The sequence below is a fragment of the Pseudophryne corroboree genome, chromosome 9, assembly GCF_028390025.1.
Source record: "Pseudophryne corroboree isolate aPseCor3 chromosome 9, aPseCor3.hap2, whole genome shotgun sequence".
Lineage (NCBI taxonomy): Eukaryota > Metazoa > Chordata > Amphibia > Anura > Myobatrachidae > Pseudophryne > Pseudophryne corroboree.
Window position 1 is genome coordinate 95,395,065 of NC_086452.1, and position 22,474 is coordinate 95,417,538.

At 50.2% G+C, this 22,474-nt stretch overlaps 1 protein-coding gene across 1 annotated transcript in view; it reads right to left on the reverse strand.

The window, feature by feature from the left end:
• The window catches only part of DHCR24 (24-dehydrocholesterol reductase), a 75,713-nt gene that overhangs the window by 21,172 nt on the left and 32,067 nt on the right, over positions 1 to 22,474 (reverse strand). The window contains exon 2 of the mRNA XM_063939660.1: positions 19,162 to 19,413. Within this exon, the coding sequence (XP_063795730.1) occupies positions 19,162 to 19,392 (231 nt within the window). The 5' untranslated portion in view covers positions 19,393 to 19,413. The remainder of the gene's footprint in view (positions 1 to 19,161; positions 19,414 to 22,474) is intronic.

A 22,474-nucleotide genomic window follows, 5' to 3' on the forward strand; every position in this document is an offset into this window, starting at 1 on the left:
ACCACTGTCGCGTCCATAACGCTCTTCTGGCAGAGATGGACATAGCACTTACTCTTGATGCCAGGGTGCAAATATCCCTCTGTGCATCACGCATATATAGTAATGCATCCTTTAAATGTTCTATAGTTAACAAAATATTGTCCCTATCCAGGGTATCAATATTCTCAGTCAGGGAATCCGACCATGCGACTCCAGCACTGCACATCCAGGCTGAGGCGATTGCTGGTCGCAGTATAACACCAGTATGTGTGTATATACTTTTTAGGATATTTTCCAGCCTTCTATCAGCTGGTTCTTTGAGGGTGGCCGTATCAGGAGACGGTAACGCTACTTGTTTAGATAAACGTGTGAGCGCCTTATCTACCCTTGGGGGTGTTTCCCAACGCGCCCTAACCTCTGGCGGGAAGGGATATAATGCTAATAATTTTTTAGAAATTAGCTGTTTTTTATCGGGGGAAACCCACGCTTTATCACACACCTCATTTATTTCCTCTGACTCAGGAAAAACTATTGGTAGTTTTTTCACACCCCACATAATACCCTTCTTTGTGGTACTTGTAGTGTCAGAAAGGTTCAATGCCTCTTTCATTGCCGTGATCATGTAACGTGTGGCCCTACTGGACATTACGTTTGTCTCGTCACCGTCGACACTAGACTCAGTATCTGTGTCAGGGTCTGTGTCGACCCACTGAGGTAACGGGCGTTTTAGCGCCCCTGACGGTGTCTGAGACGCCTGGACAGGCACTAATTGATTTGCCGGCTGTCTCATGTCGTCAACAGTTTTTTGCAAATTGCTGACATTATCACTTAATTGTTTAAATACAATCATCCAGTCAGGTGTCGACTCCCTAGGGGGTGACATCACCAACACAGGCAACTGCTCCGCCTCCACATCATTTTCCTCCTCATACATGTCGACACACGCGTACCGACACACAGCACACACACCGGGAATGCTCTGATAGAGGACAGGACCCCACTTAGCCCTTTGGAGAGACAGAGGGAGAGTCTGCCAGCACACACCCAGCGCTATATATATATATATACAGGGATAACCTTATATAAGTGTTATTCCCTTATAGCTGCTGTTATTATCGTTATTTGCTGCCAAAAATGCCCCCCCTTCTCTTTTTTACCCTGATTCTGAAGCAGGACTGCAGGGGAGAGTCAGGGAGCCGTCCTTCCAGCGGAGCTGTGAGGGAAAATGGCGCTTGTGTGCTGAGGAGATAGGCTCCGCCCCTTCACGACGTCCTTATCTCCCGCTTTTTTGTGTAAAAATGGCAGGGGTTAAAATACATCCATATAGCCCAGGAGCTATATGTGATGTATTCTTTTTGCCACCTAAGGTATATACTGTTATATTGCGTCTCAGGGCGCTCCCCCCCAGCGCCCTGCACCCTCAGTGACCGGAGTGTGAAGTGTGCTGAGAGCAATGGCGCACAGCTGCGGTGCTGTGCGCTACCTTAGTCTGAAGACAGGATGTCTTCTGCCGCCGATTTCACCGGACCTCTTCGTCTCTTCTGGCTCTGTAAGGGGGACGGCGGCGCGGCTCCGGTGACCCATCCAGGCTGAACCTGTGATCGTCCCTCTGGAGCTAATGTCCAGTAGCCTAAGAAACCCGATCCACTCTGCACTCAGGTGAGTCCGTTTCTTCTCCCCTTAGTCCCACGATGCAGTGAGCCTGTTGCCAGCAGGACTCACTGAAAATAAAAAAACCTAAACTAAACTTTTATTCTAAGCAGCTCAGGAGAGCCACCTAGATTGCACCCTTCTCGGCCGGGCACAAAAATCTAACTGAGGCTTGGAGGAGGGTCATAGGGGGAGGAGCCAGTGCACACCACCTGATCCTTAAGCTTTTATTTTGTGCCCTGTCTCCTGCGGAGCCGCTATTCCCCATGGTCCTTACGGAGTCCCAGCATCCACTAGGACGTCTGAGAAATAAGATTTTACTCACCGGTAAATCTACTTCTCGTAGTCCGTAGTGGATGCTGGGAACTCCGTAAGGACCATGAGGAATAGCGGCTCCGCAGGAGACTGGGCACAACTAAAGAAAGCTTTAGGACTACCTGGTGTGCACTGGCTCCTCCCTCTATGACCCTCCTCCAGACCTCAGTTAGGATACTGTGCCCGGAAGAGCTGACACAATAAGGAAAGGATTTGGAATCCCGGGTAAGACTCATACCAGCCACACCAATCACACCGTATAACTCGTGATATTATACCCAGTTAACAGTATGAAATATAACTGAGCCTCAGTAACAGATGGCTCATAACAATAACCCTTTAGTTAGGCAATAACTATATACAAGTATTGCAGACAATCCGCACTTGGGACGGGCGCCCAGCATCCACTACGGACTACGAGAAATAGATTTACCGGTGAGTAAAATCTTATTTTCTCTGACGTCCTAGTGGATGCTGGGAACTCCGTAAGGACCATGGGGATTATACCAAAGCTCCCAAACGGGCGGGAGAGTGCGGATGACTCTGCAGCACCGAATGAGCAAACTGAAGGTCCTCCTCAGCCAGGGTATCAAACTTGTAGATTTTTGCAAAAATGTTTGAACCCGACCAAGTAACAGCTCGGCAAAGTTGTAAAGCCGAGACCCCTCGGGCAGCCGCCCAAGAAGAGCCCACTTTCCTCGTGGAATGGGCTGTTACAGATTTTGGGTGCGGCAGTCCAGCCGCAGAATGTGCAAGTTGAATCGTGCTACAGATCCAGCGAGCAATAGTCTGCTTAGAAGCAGGAGCACCCAGCTTGTTGGGTGCATACAGGATAAATAGCGAGTCAGTTTCCCGGACTCCAGCCGTTCTGGAAACATATATTTTCAGGGCCCTGACTACATCCAGTAACTTGGAGTCCTCCAAGTCCCACGTAGCCGCAGGCACCACAATAGGTTGGTTCACATGAAAAGCTGATACCACCTTAGGAAGGACTTGGGAACGAGTCCTCAATTCCGCCCTATCCATATGAAAATCAGATAAAGGCTTTTGCATGACAAAACCGCCAATTATGATACACGCCTGGCCGACGCCAAGGCAAACAGCATGACCACTTTCCACGTGAGGTATTTTAGCTCCACGGATTTAAGTGGCTCAACCCAATGCGACTTTAGGAAATCCAACACCACGTTGAGATCCTACGGTGCCACTAGAGGCACAAACGGGGGCTGAATATGCAGCACTCCCTTAACAAAAGTCTGAACTTCAGGCAGTGAAGCCAGTTCTTTTTGGAAGAAAATGTACAGAGCCGAAATCTGGACCTTAACGGAACCCAATTTTAGGCCCATAGTCACTCCTGACTGTAGGAAGTGCAGAAATCGACCCAGTTGAAATTCCTCCGTTGGGGCCTCCTGGCCTCACACCAAGCAACATATTTTTGCCATATGCGGTGATAATGATTTGCGAACACATCTTTCCTAGCCTTAATCAGCGTAGGAATGACTTCCTCCGGAATGCCTTTTTCCTTTAGGATCCGGTGTTCAACCGCCATGCCGTCAAACACAGCCGTGGTAAGTCTTGGAACAGGCAGGGCCCCTGCTGCAGCAGGTCCTGTCTGAGCGGCAGAGGCCACGGGTCCTCTGAGATCATTTCTTGAAGTTCTGGGTACCAAGCTCTTCTTGGCCAATCCGGAACCACGAGTATAGTTCTTGCTCCTCTCCTTCTTAGTATTCTCAATACCTTGGGTATGAGAGGCAAAGGAAGGAACACATACACCGACTGGTACACCCACGGTGTTACCAGAGCGTCCACAGCTATCGCCTGAGGGTCCCTTGACCTGGTGCAATATCTTTTTAGCTTTTTGTTGATGCGGGACGCCATCATGTCCATCTGTGGCCTTTCCCAAAGGTGTACAATCATTTTGAGGACTTCTGGATGAAGTCTCCACTCTCCCGGGTGGAGGTCGTGCCTGCTGAGAAAGTCTGCTTCCCAGTTGTCCACTCCGGGAATGAACACTGCTGACAGTGCTAACACATGATTTTCCGCCCATCGGAAAATCCTTGTGGCTTCTGCCATCACCATCCTGCTTCTTGTGCCGCCCTGCTGGTTTACATGGGCGACCGCCGTGATGTTGTCTGACTGGATCAGCACCGGCTGGTGTTGAAGCAGGGTCTAGCCTGACTTAGGGCATTGTGAATGGCCCTTAGTCCCAGAATATTTATGTGTAGGGAAGTCTCCTGACTTGACCATAGTCCTTGGAAGTTTCTTCCCTGTGTGACTGCCCCCCAGCCTCGAAGGCTGGCATCTGTGGTCACCAGGACCCAGTCCTGTATGCCGAATCTGCGGCCCTCTAGAAGATGAGCACTCTGCAGCCACCACAACAGCGACACCCTGGCCCTTGGAGACAGGGTTATCAGCCGATGCATCTGAAGATGCGACCCGGACCACTTGTCCAACAGATCCCACTGGAAGATCCTTGCATGGAACCTACCGAATGGAATTTCTTCGTAAGAAGCTACCATCTTTCCCAGGACTCGCGTGCATTGATGCACCGATACCTGTATTTGTATTAGGAGGTCTCTGACTAGAGATGACAACTCCTTGGCCTTCTCCTCCGGGAGAAACCCTTTTTCCTGTTCTGTGTCCAGAACCATACCCAGGAACAGTAGATGCGTCGTAGGAACCAGCTGCGACTTTGGACTATTCAGAATCCAGCCGTGCTGTTGTAGCACTTCCCGAGATAGTGCTACTCCGACGAACAACTGCTCCCTGGACCTCGCCTTTATAAGGAGATCGTCCAAGTACGGGATAATTATAACTCCCTTTTTTCGAAGGAGTATCATCATTTCGGCCATTACCTTGGTAAATACCCTCGGTGCCGGGGACAGCCCAACGGCAACGTCTGGAATTGGTAATGACAGTCCTGTACCACAATTTTGAGGTACTCCTGGTGAGGAGGGTAAATGGGGACATGCAGGTAAGCATCCTTGATGTCCAGTGATACCATGTAATCCCCTTCGTCCAGGCTTGCAATAACCGCCCTGAGCGATTCCATTTTGAACTTGAACCTTCGTATATAAGTGTTCAAGGATTTCAATTTTAGAATGGGTCTCACCGAACCGTCTGGTTTCGGAAACATTGTGGAATAGTAACCTCGGCCTTGTTGAAGGAGGGGTACCGTGATTATCACCTGCTGGAAGTACAGCTTGTGAATTGCCGCCAGTACTACCTCTCCTCGAGGGCAGCAGGCAAGGCTGATTTGAGGTAACGGCGAGGGGGAGTCGCCCCGAAACTCCAGCTTGTATCCCTGTGATACTACTTGCAGAACCCAGGGATCCACCTGTGAGCGAGCCCACTGGTCGCTGAAGTTCCCGAGACGCGCCCCCACCGCACCTGGCTCCATTTGTGGAGCCCCAGCGTCATGTGGTGGACTCAGAGGAAGCGGGGGAAGATTTTTGAGCCTGGGAACTGGCTGTCTGGTGCAGCTTTTTCCCTCTTCCCTTGTCTCTGTGCAGAAAGGAAGCGCCTTTAACCCGCTTGCTTTTCTGAAGCCGAAAGGACTGTACCTTATAATACGGTGCTTTCTTAGGCTGTGAGGAAACTTGAGGTAAATTTTTTCCTTCCCAGCTGTTGCTGTGGATACGAGGTCCCAGAGACCATCCCCAAACAATTCCTCACCCTTATAAGGCAGAATCTTCATGTGCCTTCTAAAGTCATCATCGCCTGTCCACTGCCGGGTCCCTATTACCCTCCTGGCAGAATGGACATTGCATTAATTCTGGATGCCAGCCGGCAAATATACCTCTGTGCATCCCTCATATATAAGACGACATCTTTAATATGCTCTATGGTTAGCAAATAGTATCCCTGTCCTGACAGGGTAATAGACCACGCTGCAGCAGCACTATCCATGCGGAGGCAATTGCAGGTCTCAGTATAGTACCTGAGTGTGTATATACAGACTTCAGGATAGCCTCCTGCTTTTTATCAGCAGGCTCCTTCAAAGTGGCCGTATTCTAAGACGGCAGTGCCACCTTTTTTGACAAACGTGTGAGCGCCTTATCCACCCTAGGGGATATCTCCCAACGTGACCTATCCTCTGGCGGGAAAGGGTACGCCATCAGTAACTTTTTAGAAATTACCAGTTTCTTATCAGGGGAACCCATGCTTCTTCACACACTTCATTCACTCATCTGATGGGGGAACAAAACACTGTCTGCTTTTTCTCCCCAAACATAAAACCCCTTTTTTGTGGTACCTGGGTTAATGTCAGAAATGTGTAACACATTTTTCATTGCCGAGATCATGCAACGGATGTTCCTAGTGGATTGTGTATATGTCTCAACCTCGTCGACACTGGAGTCAGACTCCGTGTCGACATCTGTGTCTGCCATCTGAGGTAGCGGGCGTTTTTGAGCCCCTGATGGCCTTTGAGACGCCTGGGCAGGCGCGGGCTGAGAAGCCGGCTGTCCCACAGCTGTTACGTCATCCAGCCTTTTATGTAAGGAGTTGACACTGTCGGTTAATACCTTCCACCTATCCATCCACTTTGGTGTCGGCCCCACAGGGGGCGACATCACATTTATCGGCATCTGCTCCGCCTCCACATAAGCCTCCTCATTAACCATGTCGACACAGCCGTACCGACATACCGCACACACACAGGGAATGCTCTGACTGAGGACAGGACCCCACAAAGTCCTTTGGGGAGATAGAGAGAGAGAGTATGCCAGCACACACCAGAGCGCTATATAATGCAGGGATTCACACTACCCACAGTGATTTTTCCCTTATAGCTGCTATAATACACAGATTTTGCGCCTAAATTTAGTGCCCCCCCTCTCTTTTTAACCCTTTGAGCTTGAAAACTACAGGGGAGAGCCTGGGGAGCTGTCTTCCAGCTGCACTGTGAAGAGAAAATGGCGCCAGTGTGCTGAGGGAGATAGCTCCGCCCCTTTTTCGGCGGACTTTCTCCCGCTTTTTTATGGATCCTGGCAGGGGTATTTTTCACATATATAGCCTCTGGGACTATAATAAGAATTTACTCACCGGTAATTTTATTTCTCGTAGTCCGTAGTGGATGCTGGGTACTCCGTAAGGACCATGGGGTATAGACGGGCTCCGCAGGAGACTGGGCACTCTTAAAAGAAAGATTAGGTACTATATCTGGTGTGCACTGGCTCCTCCCTCTATGCCTCTCCTCCAGACCTCAGTTAGGGAAACTGTGCCCGGAAGAGCTGACATTACTAGGAAAGGATTTGGAATCCAGGGTAAGACTCATACCAGCAACACCAATCACACCGTACAACTCGTGATAACTATACCCAGTTAACAGTATGAACAATAACTGAGCCTCTCTCAACAGATGGCTCATACAATAACCCTTTAGTTAAGCAATAACTATATACATGTATTGCAGAGAGTCCGCACTTGGGACGGGCTCCCAGCATCCACTACGGACTACGAGAAATAGAATTACCGGTGAGTAAATTCTTATTTTCTCTGACGTCCTAGTGGATGCTGGGTACTCCGTAAGGACCATGGGGATTATACCAAAGCTCCCAAACGGGCGGGAGAGTGCGGATGACTCTACAGCACCGAATGAGCAAACTCAAGGTCCTCCTCAGCCAGGGTATCAAACTTGTAGAATTTTGCAAAAGTGTTTGAACCCGACCAAGTAGCAGCTCGGCAAAGTTGTAAAGCCGAGACCCCTCGGGCAGCCGCCCAAGATGAGCCCACCTTCCTTGTGGAATGGGCTTTTACTAATTTAGGATGCGGCAGTCCAGACGCAGAATGTGCAAGCTGAATCGTGCTGCAGATCCAGCGAACAATAGTCTGCTTAGAAGCAGGAGCACCCAGCTTGTTGGGTGCATGCAGGATAAATAGCGAGTCAGTTTTTCTGACTCTAGCCGTCCTGGAAACAAAGTTTCAGGGCCCGGACTACGTCCAGCAACTTGGAATCCTCCAAGTCCCTAGTAGCCGCAGGCACCACAATAGGTTGGTTCAAATGAAACGATGATACCACCTTAGGGAGAAATTGGGGACGAGTCCTCCATTCTGCCCTTTCCATATGGAAGATCAGATATGGGCTTTTACATGACAAAGCCGCCAATTCTGACACACGCCTAGTCCAAGCTAAGGCCAAAAGCATGACCACTTTCCACGTGAGATATTTTAGCTTCACGGTCTTAAGTGGCTCAAACCAGTGGGATTTTAGGAATCCAACACACGTTAAGATCCCAAGGTGCCACTGGAGGCACAAAAGGGACTGAATATGCAGCACCCCTGTAACAACGTCCCAACTTCAGGCAGTGAAGCCAGTTCTTTTTGAGAGAAAAAGGGATAGGGCCGAAATCTTGGCCTTTATGGATCCTAATTTTAGGCCCATAGACACTCCTGACTGTAGGAAGTGCAGGAATCGACCCCCCTGGAATTCCTCTGTAGGGCCTTCCCGTCCACACACCAAGCAACCTATTTTCGCCATATACAGTGAAAAAGTCTTGCTGTCACGTCTTTCCTAGCCTTTATCAGCGTAGGAATAACTGCATCCGGAATGCCCTTTTCCACTAGGATCCGGCGTTCAACCGCCATGCCGTCCAACGCAGCCGCGGTAAGTCTTGGATCAGACAGGGTCCCTGTTGCAACATGTCCTGACTGAGAGGCAGAGGCCATGGGTCCTTTGAGAGCATTTCTTGCAGTTCCGGGTACCGAGTCCTTCTTGGCCAATCCGGAGCAAAGAATTTTGTTCACACTCCTCCGTTTATTACAATTCTCAGCCCTTGTGTCTGAGAGGAAGAGGAGGGAATATATAGACCGACTGGAACACCCACGGTGTTACTAGTGTGACCACAGCTATCGCCTGAGAGTCCCTTGACCCAGCGTAAAACCTTTTTTATCTTTTTATTGAGGTGGGACGCCATGTAGTCCACCTGAGGCAGTTTCCATCAATTTGCAGAACTGCGTGAAGACTTCCTGATGAAGTCACCACTTTCCCGGGTGGAGGTCGTGTCCACTCCCGGAATGAACACTGCTGACAGTGCGCTTACTTGATTCTCCGCCCAGCGAAGAATTCTGGTGGCTTCTACCCTCGCCACCCTGCTCCTTGTGCCGCCCTGGCGGTTTACATGAGCCCCTGCGGTCTGACTGGATCAGAACCGGTTGGTCGCGAAGCAGAAACTCCGCTTGACTTAGGGCGTTGTATATGGCCCTTAGTTCCAGGATATTGATGTGAAGGCAAGTCTGTTGGCTTGACCACAAACCTTGGAATTTACTTCCCTGTGTAACTGCCCCCCACCCTCGGAGGCTTGCATTCGTGGTCACCAGGACCCAGTCCTGAATGCCGAATCTGCGGCCCTCGAGAAGGTGAGCAATCCGCAGCCACCACAGGAGAGACACCCTGGCCCTGGGGGATAGGGTGATTAACCGATGCATCTGAAGATGTGATCCGGACCACTTGTCCAGTAAGTTCCATTGTCCATGCATGGAACCAGCCGAAGGGGATGGCCTCGTATGATGCCATCATCCTTCCCAGGACTCGAGTGCAGTGATGCACTGACACCTGTTTTGGTTTTCAATGGATTCCTGACCAGTGTCATGAGCTCCTGAGCTCTCTCTATCGGGAGATAAACCCTCTTCTGGTCTGTGTCTAGGATCATGCCTAGGCGAGGCAGATGAGCTGTAGGAACCAACTGCGACTTCGGAATATATAGAATCCAGTCGTGTTGCCGTTTCACTTCCAGAGAAGGTGATACGCTGTCCAGCAACTGCTCTCTTGATCTCGCTTTTATGAGGAGATCATCCAAGTATGTGATAATAGTGACACCTTGCTTCCCTAGGAGCACCATCATATCCGCCATTACCTTGGTGAAATGGGTAATGACAATCCCGTACCGCAATTCTGAGGTACGCCTGATGAGGTGGATAAATGGGGACACGAAGGTATGCATCCCTTATGTCCCGATTCATTTCAGGCTTGCAATGACCGCTCTTAGCGATTCCATCTTGAACCTGAACCTTTTCAGGTATATGTTCAGGGATTTTAATACAATATGGGTCTAAACGAACCGTCTGGTTTCGGGATTATAACATGGTCGAATAATAACACCCTCTTGTTGAAGGAGGGGACCCTTGACCACCACCTGTTGAAGATACAATTTATGAATTGCAGTTAACACTGGCTCCCTCTCTTGGGGGGAAGCCCGCCGGGTCCTCGGTGAGGGGGCATCTTCTCACAGTCCAGCCTGTATCCCTGCGATACAATTTCTATTGCCCAGGGATCTAACAGGGAGTGGACCCACTTGTGGCTGAACTTACGAAGGCGTGTCCCCACCGGGCCTAGCTCCGCCTGTGGAGCCCCAGCGACATGCGGTGGATTTTTGTAGAGGCCGGGGAGGACTTCTGTTCCTGGGGACTAGCTGTGTTGTACAGCTTCTTTCCTCTGCCCCCGGCTCTGACAAGAAAGGACGCACCTCAGACTTTCTTGTTTCTTTATTCGAAAAGCTGCATTTAATAATGTCGTGCTTTCCTAGGCTGTGCAGGAATATAAGGCAAAATATCAGAATCACCAGCTATAGCTGTGGAGACCAGGCCCGAGAACCTTTCTCCACACAATCCTCAGCCTTCCATATGCCTCTTAAGTCGGCATCATCTGTCCAATGTATATTCTACAGGACACGTCAAGCAGAAATCGACATAGCTTTTGTCTCTAGGACCCAGTATACTCATGTCCCTTTGGGCATGCTTTAGAATTATATATCTATCACTTAAGACAGCATCTTAAAATATTTATATGCATACTAGGGTCTCAATCTCTGCTGATAAGGTACCTGTCCACGCTGCCACAGCGCTATAAACCCATGCCGACACAATCGCCGGTCTGGGTAGTATACTAGAATGTGCACACTATCTGCAGGATCCCTGAGAATAGCTAGTGCAAACAGGACACCCAAGGGGAAGATTCTCAACACATCCTGGCCCTAGTGGGGAAAGGATACAGCCTGAGAATTCTCTTGTGGGAAGCTGCAGTCTCTTGTCTGGAGATTCCCGCTCTTTTTCCTCATGAGAGGAGGGAAATTTACCTCAGCATTCTTCCCCTTAACGCAGTGTTTTTCAACCGCTGTGCCGCGGCACACTAGTGTGCCGCGAGCGGTTGCCAGGTGTGCCGCCGTCTGACAGAGATGCCGCTGCCCTCCGCCAGAGATTCCGCTGCCGCCCGCCAGAGAGAGACCTGCGCCGCCGACAGAGAGAGACCTGCTTCCGCCCGCCAGAGAGAGACCTGCTTCCGCCCGCCAGAGAGACCTGCTTCCGCCCGCCAGAGAGACCTGCTGCCGCCTGCCAGAGAGAGACCTGCTGCCGCCCGCCAGAGATGCCAGCACAGCTGCCGCTGCAATCAGTAGCCGGTTCGGCAGTGCTGTGCACTTCCGCTACCCACCCATGACCTATGGCGAGACATAGGTCACGCACGGCCCACCCACTGCTGCTCCGTGCTGCTGCTGCGCCGTGCTGTTGCTGCCACTGCCTGGTCCATCCACTCAATGCTCCTCACTTCTGCCAGATCAGGTTATTTATATATATTTTTTTCCATTATGTATGTGTGGAATTACTGTGGGGTGGGGGCAGATATTGTATGGAATTACTATGGGGGGGCAGTGTGTGGAATTACTGGGCTGGGGGGGGGGGCAGTGAGTGGAATTTCTATTTGGGGGGCAATGTGACATTACTGTGGGGACAATGTTTATGCAATATGGAGCTGTGCATATACGAAGTGGCAATTTTGTACTGCTGGTGGGGAATTTTAGACGTGGTCCTGATGACTCCTTCTGCATTATACAGTTATAAATAAGGAGTAAATAGTGGCCAGGTTAAGTTGCAGGTGAAATTAGTTGGGGAGGCAGTGTGTGGTTAAATTACTCTGGGGGACAGTGTGTGGCATTATTATAAATTAGTTTTAGTACTGTGGGGGCCAATGTGTTTGCACTTCTGTGGGGGCCTGTGTTTTTGTTTAATTGCCATGGGGGCCAGTGTGTGTATATGCGGTTTTTATCCCGTGGGGCACTGATGGTGTGCCTTGGCAATTTTAAAGTCTTGTAGGTGTGCCGCGAGTGGAAAAAGGTTGAAAATCACTGCCTTAACATGTGTACTCTCGTGTCAGGGACAGATGAGTCATCAGTGATATGCAAATCATCTTTTATTCCAATAATCATATATTGAATATCTTTTAGCCCTCTTGGCTGTAACTTTGCATTATCGTAGTCGACAGTGGAGTTAAACTCAGTGTCGATACTTTGTTATTTTGGATAGTGAACATAGAGAGACTCTGAAGGACTCTGTGACATAGGGACAGACCACGGTAGATTTCCTTTCTGTTCGCTAACCTTTTGTGCAATAATTTTACCTCAGCACTTACACATATCCAAACAGGTGTCGGCGTTGTCGACGGAGACACCCTCCCACACACATATCCGCTCTATCACCTCCTTAGAGCCTTTTACCTCAGACATGTCGACACACGCCTACCGACACACCACACACACAGGGGATGCTCTATTTGAAGACAGTTCCCCCACAAGGCCCTTTGGAGAGACAGAGAGAGAGTATGCCAGCACACACCACAGCGCTATATAATACAGGGATGTACACTATACTGAGTGATTTTTCCCCTATAGCAGCTTATATACACAGTTTTGCGCCTAAATTTATGTGCCCCACCTCTCTTTTTTTACCCTTTGTGTACCAGGATACTGCAGGGGAGAGCCTGGGGAGCTTCCTTCCAGCTGAGCTGTGAAGAGAAAATGGCGCCGGTGTGCTGAGGAAGAAGGCCCGGCCCCCTCAGCGGCGGGCTTCTGTCCTTTTATGTACTTTAATGGCGGGGGTTAATGCACATATACAGTTTATCAGACTGTATTATGTGCTTTTCGCCAAGTAAGGTAATCTAATTGCTGCCCAGGGCGCCCCCCCCCCAGCGCCCTGCACCCATCAGTGACCGGAGTGTGTGGTGTGCTAAGGGAGCAATGGCGCACAGCTGCAGTGCTGTGCGCTACCTTAATGAAGACCGGAGTCTTCAGCCGCCGATTTTCAACTTCTCTTCGTTCTTCTGGCTCTGCAAGGTGGACGGCGGCGCGGCTCCGGGACCGGACGACCGAGGACTGGGCCTGTGTTCGATCCCTCTGGAGCTAATGGTGTCCAGTAGCCTTAGAAGCCCAAGCTAGCTGCAAGCAGGTAGGTTCGCTTCTCTCCCCTCAGTCCCACGTAGCAGTGAGTCTGTTGCCAGCAGATCTCACTGAAAATAAAAAACCTAACAAATACTTTCTTTTCTAGGAAGCTCAGGAGAGCCCCTAGGGTGCATCCAGCTCTGGCCGGGCACAGATACTAACTGAGGTCTGGAGGAGGGGCATAGAGGGAGGAGCCAGTGCACACCAGATATAGTACCTAATCTTTCTTTTAAGAGTGCCCAGTCTCCTGCGGAGCCCGTCTATACCCCATGGTCCTTACGGAGTACCCAGCATCCACTAGGACGTCAGAGAAATATTGTGATTATTTTGCCAGCCAAGGTGTTAATATTGCTGCTCAGGGCGCCCCCCCCCAGCGCCCTGCACCCATCAGTGACCGGAGTGTGAGGTGTGCATGAGGAGCAACGGCGCACAGCTGCAGTGCTGTGCGCTACCTTGTTGAAGACCGAAGTCTTCTGCCGACGATTTTCAGGACCATCTTCATGCTTCTGGCTCTGTAAGAGGGACGGCGGCGCGGCTCCGGGACCGGACGATCGAGGTTGGGCCCTGTGTTCGATCCCTCTGGAGCTAATGGTGTCCAGTAGCCTAAGAAGCCCAAGCTAGCTGCAAGCAGGTAGGTTCGCTTCTTCTCCCCTTAGTCCCTCGTAGCAGTGAGTCTGTTGCCAGCAGATCTCACTGAAAATAAAAAACCTAAAATATACTTTCTTTTCTAGGAGCTCAGGAGAGCCCCTAGTGTGCATCCAGCTCAGCCGGGCACAAGATTCTAACTGAGGTCTGGAGGAGGGTCATAGAGGGAGGAGCCAGTGCACACCAGGTAGTCCTAAAGCTTTCTTTAGTTGTGCCCAGTCTCCTGCGGAGCCGCTATTCCCCATGGTCCTTACGGAGTTCCCAGCATCCACTAGGACGTCAGAGAAATCTTCGTTCGGACGTGAGTAAATCTACTAAGTTTTGTGCTAAAATACTAACCGCATGCGCACTGCGTACCGTGCGCATGCGCATTTTTGCCTTAATCGCTCCATTGCGAAAATCGGCAACGAGCGAACAACTCGGAATGACCCTCAATGATCTTACTTACATACAAGACCCCTAATCACAGAACTCCTGCACTGAGCTTATTATTATTTATAATAATATTCTGCTGGTCCAATCCTAGACACAATAAGGTTGTCTATTTGACATATGAAATATTATGGACTCTGCTGCTACCACTGAACTCTTAAAGTTATAATGCAAAAAACGAAGAAACTATTTTCTTAGTGTGTGATGCACCGAACACAAAGAAACATAGACATCTATCTGCACCATGGTTACACTGTTAGCACAGATTTGTTAAATGTGGCCGACACTTCCACAGGGACCAGCCACCTCATATCAGCCCAGTCCTTCCTGATAACTGCCTACTCAACACCTCTCCTGGTACCCCACGGTACAGTAGCCCAGCCGACGGCCCCCTCTGCAGCCCCAGCACCCGGTCCACTCTCCCCCTCGGCCAGTGCATCCTGCAGCACCCAACGGTAGTGCCGGGGATAGGATGAGGAGCCGCAGGTCTGGGACTGCCCTTGCAGCTGCCGTGTATACACGACCTCCAGGGCTGCAGGAACCAGGGAGATACTTTGCATCACTGCTTCATCTGTGTGACCACACCCCTGGATTCTCCCTGACCAATCCGCATGCTCCATTATGCTCAGACTTCCAGGAGGCTGTAGATGGCTCATACATGAAAAGAAGAAAAGCACAGGCAGAAGACAGGTATGGTAAGCATTGCTTGCTGCTGGAGGCACAGGGGAATGGGGCCGGTTAGACACACATAGGAGGTGATAACACAGGTGATGGAGCTATAGGCACATAGGAGGTGGTGCTGGGGACACAGAGGAGATGGCGCTGGAGAGATATAGTGGGATGGTATTGAAGAGATGTGGCTGCTGCTGGAAACCCACGGGGCTGGCGGGCTGCTGCTTTACAGACACAGAGGGATGGTGCTGGATGGAATGACACATGGGAGATGGGGGCTGGTGGGGGGACTGGTGCCGGAGACACACAGATAGGACCTCTGTCGAGTTAGAAGAGAAGGTTGGGGGACAGTAATCCTCAGTAAGACACCAATTCTAAATAAACCATAAACCTGATAAAGAATAGTACCAAATTAGCAAATATCAGGGCAACTCACAATTTCTCCTGCCTCAAAGCCTTTGTACTCTGGGCCTGATTCAGTTGTGGTTGGGGTAGCTATTGCTGCTTACATAGAAGCAGCAGCGATAGCTCCAATATGGTAATGCAGTAGGGGGCGCCACACCTCCTGCATGCATTACGGATTCCAGCTGCGTTCTTGGATGCAGTTTCAGATAATCTGTGACACCATCGGCCAGGTGAGTGACAAGCCGGCTGACGCAGCAACAACAAAGAGGTCAGGAAATCTCCTTCCTCGGATGCTTGCTGGGCTGGAGGTAAAATGATAGGTAACACTAACCACGCCCCTTGAGTGTCACTAGCCATACCCACTCTGGTGCAGACCTGAGTTGGAGGGGCTCCTCTGCGTCACTAGCTCCCCATCAACCTCTGTCTCTCCAAGGCATAACCCTGTCCCCGTCATAGCATACGACATTCCCTTTGAGGCCATATTTCTTGATGTGAGGCCACACCCACTTTTCCAGGACCACACGCAAATTACAGCAAACCACAGACATATTGTAAGGATGGGGGTGGGGGACGCTCCAAATATTCTTGCACAGGGTGCTAGGGGTCCTGGGTCCAGCCCTGATTGCAGTGTAACAACAAAGTTGTCTAGTATTTGTGTGCTACATGCGAAAGCAACACAATTGCATGTGCACTGTCTGTATACAAATTTATACACTTATGTTGGATTTGCTACGAATTGTAAATCATGTTTTTTGCGTGACCAAAAAAAGTGCTATGTTACCCATTGTATCCTTTGTCTGAATGAGCAAGAAATATAACTATCAGGGCCGGCGCTACCACTAGGCAGCTTTAGGCAGCTGCCTATGGGCGGCGACCACTGGAGGGCGGCACTGCACACTGAATAAATCAGACAACGCTTTATCACCCTGCTGACAATTGTTCAACATGAGTTCAATGTGAGTGGGTCATCCCCCGCCCCCGTCCACCCGCTCCCCCGCTCCCGAATGTTACCTCCAGTGTTCGCAAATACGTGCCAGGGTGGGTCCCCCTTGTCCCCTGGGATGCGCTGCACGGATATTGATTTGTTTTAATGATTAAAGTCTCCCTTGCCCGACTGCAGTGCAGAAGTGGAGGAGGAGCCAGCCTGCGAGGGGGACAGCGAGCAATCATTAAAATAAACCAATATCAGTGCAGCGCGTCCCAGGGGAGTTTGAACAGCCCTCCCTCCCTCTCTCTTCTCTCCTCCCCCGGAACTAAGGAACCCGACGTTCTTCACATCACCCTCCAACAGTGGTTACCTACGATGCTGTTCAAGCACAGCACACAGAGGAAATGTGCAGTGCAGAACGATGTAAGGTAACTCACACTGGTTCTGTCTGTTCTGCTGTGACATACACTCACATTCAGGCTGAAGCACCAGGCAGTGCTCTCCGTCTCCAGCTCCGGCTGACCGGTCACTGCTCCCTGCTGCACGTGTACAGAAACACTGACTGAAGCAATGCATAGTACACAGTAGTGTCTGCCACAGCTTCTTGGAATGTGCTACACTGCCCCCCACCCCTACATGGGAATCTGTGACTGTTAACACCTTATCCCCCAGGACAATCTCAATTTGCAGAGAAACTTCAGCCATGTAGTTCTGGTTTCTTCTATTGGTTTAGAAAGGTTCACAATACACAGAAAGTTCTATTCAGGAGCATCATGCAGAGAAGGTGTAGGTGCGGTATATAGGGATGGTGTAGGTGCGTCATATAGAGAAGGTGTAGGTGCGGCATATAGAGATGGTGTAGGTGCGGCATATAGAGAAGGTGTAGGTGCGGCATATAGAGATGGTGTAGGTGCGGCATATAGAGATGGTGTAGGTGCGGCATATAGAGATGGTGTAGGTGCGGCATATAGAGATGGTGTAGGTGCGGCATATAGAGATGGTGTAGGTGCGGTATATAGTGATGGTGTAGGTGCGGTATATAGAGATGGTGTAGGTGTGGTATATAGAGATGGTGTAGGTGCGGTATATAGTGATGGTGTAGGTGCGGTATATAGGGATGGTGTAGGTGCGGCATATAGATAAGGTGTAGGTGCGGCATATAGAGATGGTGTAGGTGCGGCATATAGAGAAGGTGTAGGTGCGGCATATAGAGAAGGTGTAGGTGCGGTATATAGTGATGGTGTAGGTGCGGTATATAGGGATGGTGTAGGTGCGGCATATAGGGATGGTGTAGGTGCGGCATATAGAGATGGTGTAGGTGCGGCATATAGAGAAGGTGTAGGTGCGGCATATAGAGAAGGTGTAGGTGCGGCTTATAGAGAAGGTGTAGGTGCGGCATACAGAGAAGGTGTAGGTGCGGCATATAAAGAAGGTGTAGGTGCGTCATATAGAGAAGGTGTGGTGTAGGTGCGGTATATAGAGATGGTGTAGGTGTGGTAAATAGAGATGGTGTAGGTGCGGTATATAGAGAAGGTGTAGGTGCGGTATATAGTGATGGTGTAGGTGCGGTATATAGAGATGGTGTAGGTGCGGTATATAGAGATGGTGTAGGTGCGGTATATAGAGATGGTGTAGGTGCGGTATATAGAGATGGTGTAGGTGCGGTATATAGAGAAGGTGTAGGTGCGGCATATAGAGATGGGACCCAGAAACAGTGGAATAGGACCCCATTTTTTTAAAGTAATGGGTCACTGGGACCCACAAGCTTTTTCGCTCACCGCGATCTCCCCCCCCCCCCCCCGCGCAATTATGCTCCTGAATGTTACTTCCTCCTCTCTGCATCATTACCAGCCCCCCCCCCCCTCCCGCGATTGTGCTCCCAAATGTTACCCGCTGCCTCCCCACCTTCTGCATCTTGTGCTGCCAGGGCCAGGCTGAGGAGGGTCAAGACCTCCCCTTTGCACTAAAAACACAGCAACATTAGGACCCGGGACATCCTCAATGACCATGCGCCCTCCCGCCCCCGGCTGTTGCTGCTGTGTGGCTGATCCTGACATTGAGCTGCCCTGAGCCGCTGAACAGCTGTCACACCAGCTGCAGCTAATGTACCACACTTTTCCAGTTATCTGGCTAGACACATAGCGGCTGCGGATGACAGCTGACTCCCGGGCTCCTCCCAGCCAGCTGCACAGTGCAAGGTGGCACTAGGTGAGCACTACTGGGTGCATTGTTTGTGTGTGGTTGACATTGTGGGTTACATTGGGTGAATGCTGTATATGGGTGCCAGTGAATGACTGCTGTGTGTGGGTGACATTGGGTGACTGCTGTGTGTGAATGTGTGCGACAGTGGGTGACTCCTGTGTGAGTGACTGTACTAATTTTAAATTGCCACCATATCTGCCGTGGTGCTCCTGATTTGAGATGTCTATGTTGGGAAAGGAGCTGCATTGGATGAGAAATTGCATTGGGGAGAGGGGCTAGGGGTTAAAGAAAAAAAGGTAGTGAGAGGTGTGGGGCTGAGAGAAGGAATCAGGTAGGCAGTGGGTCAAGGATGCAGGCAGGGAGTGAAACAAGCAATGAGAGGTGCGGGGAATGAGGGGGGAGTGGGGGGGGGGGGGGCAGGGGTTGAGAGGGAAGAAGGAGCCGAATGGGTAGCAGGCAAAATGCGAGGAGTAAGTAAATGTGAGAGACACAGGCATTCAGACACCAAGGAGAGCAAGTGTTTTGTTTTTGGGGTGGGGGTGGGGGTGGGGGTGGGGGGGGGGGGTGGGTTACGCTGAAGTTTTGCCTAGGGTGCCGAGATACCTTGCACCGGCCCTGATAACTATATACGATATACAAATGCAGAATCTGGGCTGCAGTCTCATGTCACAGTCCCTCTTTCATCATTACACTACCGCAAAAATGGGCACGAACACCATATCTCACCTGGTCCTGAATTTCCTTTACCCGGCGGTCATGTAGTTTGGGAGCGCTGCACATCTTAAACACCAGCCACGCTCGCAGGTAGTAATATACATCAAAGACAACCGAGAGAGGAAGCAAGAAGAGGCAAACGAAGACCCATCTATGGTGGACAATGATGTACTCAAAGCCCTTTGCTCTGATCCACAGTAACAACAGCACCAGGACACTGGCCAGGTATATTAAAACGTCCATTGTTTTAGAGAAGAGGAAACCCTAGAAAGTAAAATAAACATTAATGCTGGGACTTTTACATTTTAAATAGTGTTTTTGTGAAAAAATGCTTACATTTAAACAAATAGACATTAAAAGGACACATAGTATACCCAGAAACAGGACAACATTTTTTTTTTAATTACCTACCGGTAAATCCTTTTCTCAAAGCCGTAGAGAATGCTGGGGTCCACATTAGTACCATGGGGTGTATAGATGGGTCCACTAGGAGCCATTGGCATTTTAAGAGTTTGAGAGTGTGGGCTAGCTCCTCCCTCTATGCCCCTTCTACCAGACTCAGTCTAGAAACTGTGCCGAGGAGACTGACATCTTCGAGAGAAGGATTATACACAGGTAGTGGCGAGATTCATACCAGCTCACACATACAAGGCAAACCAAGCTAACTAGCTTGAAACTCAGCAACTGCTGAAACATTACTTACCAAGTAACAATGCAGTACTTAACTAAAAACAAAGTTGTACTGAACCAGATCACCACTGCAGGTTAACGACGCGCTGGACGGGCGCACAGCATCCTCTACAGACTACGAGAAAAGGATTTACCGGTAATCAAAATCCTATTTTCTCTCTTACGTCCTAGAGGATGCTGGGGTCCACATTAGTACCATGGGGATATACCAAAGCTCCCAGAACGGGAGGGAGAGCGCAGAGTCTCTTGCAGAACTGATTGGCCTCTGAGGACCTAAAGTTTGGTCAAAGTATCGAACATGTAGAACTTAGCAAACGTGTTTGACCCAGACCAAGTAGCCGCTCGGCAGAGTTGTAAAGCCGAGACACCTCGGGCAGCCGCCCAGGAAGAACCCACCTTACGAGTAGAGTGGGCCTTAACAGACGTAGGACACGGCAAGCCTGCCGTAGAATATGCATGCTGGATAGTGAACCTGATCCAGCGAGAGATCGTCTGCTTAGAAGCAGGACACACAATTTTCTTGGGATCATACAGGACAAACTGAGCCGGGTTTTCTGTGACGAGCAGTACTCGTCACATAGATTTTTAGAGCCCTTACATCATCTAAGGACTTTGATGAAATTGATGAGTCAGTCGCAACTGGCACCACAATAGGTTGGTTGATATGAAAAGCCGACAACCTTCGGAATGAACTGCTGACGCGTTACAGGATAAAGCCCCCAACTCCTGACACACGTCGAGTAGAAGCTAAGGCCAACAAAGTGACAGCCTTCCACGTGAGAAACTTGACCTCAACCTCCTGGAGAGGCTCAAACCAGTCCGATTGGAGGAACTGCAACACCACGTTATAATCCCAGGGCGCCGTAGGCGGTACAAAGGGAGGTTAGATGTGCAGAACTCCCTTCAAAAAAAAAGTCTGAACCTCAGGGAGGGCAGCCAATTGTTTCTGGAAGAAAATGGATAAGGCCGAAATCTGGACCTTCACGGATCCCAATCTCAGGCCCATATCCACACCTGCTTGCAGGAAGAGGAGAAACCGTCCCAGTTGAAACTCCACCGTAGGAAGCTTCTTGGACTCACACCAAGATACTTATTTTTTCCAAATACGATGGTAATGTTTAGACGTTACTCCTTTCCTAGCCTATATCAGAGTAGGAATAACCTTGTTCGGAATGCCCTTCCGAGCAAATATCTGGCGTTCAACCTCCATGCCGTCAAACGTAGCCGCGGTAAGTCTTGATAGGCGAACGGCCCCTGCTGCAGCAGGTCCTCCCGAAGAGGAAGAGGCCTCAGCTCTTCTAGCAGTAGATCCAGAAGATCAACGTACCAAGTCCTTCTTGGCCAGTCTGGAGCAATAAGGATCGCTTGAACTTTTGTTCTCCTTATGAGCTTTAGAACTCTTGGAATGAGTGGAAGTGGAGGAAACACGTACACCGACTGGAACACCCACGGAGTCACTAGGGCGTCCACCGCCATGGCTTGCTGGTCCCTCGACCTGGAACAATATCGCAGAAGCTTCTTGTTGAGATGAGAGGCCCTCATGTCTATTTGAGGTACACCCCAAAGATCTGTTGTCTCCTCCCTGAACACCTCCGGATGGAGACCCCACTCCCCTGGATGGAGATCGTGTCTGCTGAGGAAGTCCGCTTCCCAGTTGTCTACTCCAGGAATGAAGATTGCTGACAGCGCCAACGCATGTTTTTCTACCCAGAGGATGATTCTTGTTACCTCTGACATTGCAGCTCTGCTCTTCATTCCGCCCTGTCGGTTTATGTAAACCACTGTCGTTACATTGTCCGACTGCACTTAAATGGCCCGGTTTCTCAGAAGATGGGCCGCTTGGAGAAGACCGTTGTAGATGGCTCTTAGTTCTAGAATGTTTATTGGTAGGCCGACTTCCAGACTTGACCACCTTCCTTTGGAAGGTTTCCCCTTGAGTGACTGTGCCCCAGCCCCGGAGACTTGCATCCGTGGTTAGAAGGATCTAGTCCTCAATCCCGAACCTGCAGCCCTCCAGAAGGTGAGGTAATTGAAGCCACTAGAGGAGTGAAATCATTGCCTTTGGCGACAGACGTATTCTCTGGTGCATGTGTAGATGAGATCCCGACCACTTGTCCAGAAGATCCAGTTGGAAGGGCCGAGCACGAAACCTCCCGTACTGCAGAGTCTCATAAGAGGCCACCATCTTCCCCAGAAGGCGAATGCACTGATGAACAGAAACCCGAGCTGGCTTTAGGACATCCCGGACCATTGTATCACCAACGCTTTCTCCTCTGGAAGAAATACCCTCTGCACTTCCGTGTCGAGGATCATTCCCAGAAAAGACAACCTCCTGGTTGGTTCCAAATGTGATTTCGGAAGATTCAGGATCCAACCGTGTTCCCTGAGCAGATGAGTCGTGAGAACAATGGTCTGTAACAGGTTCTCCTTGGACGATGCATTTATTAGCAGATCGTCCAGATACGGGATTATATTCCCCCCTTGTCTGCGGAGAACCATCATCTCCACCATCACCTTGGTGAACACCCTCAGTGCCGTGGAGAGGCCAAATGGTAGGGCCTTGAACTGAAAATGACTAACAGTGCGAATCGGAGAAAAGCCTGATGTGGCGGCCAAATCGGAATGTGGAGGTACG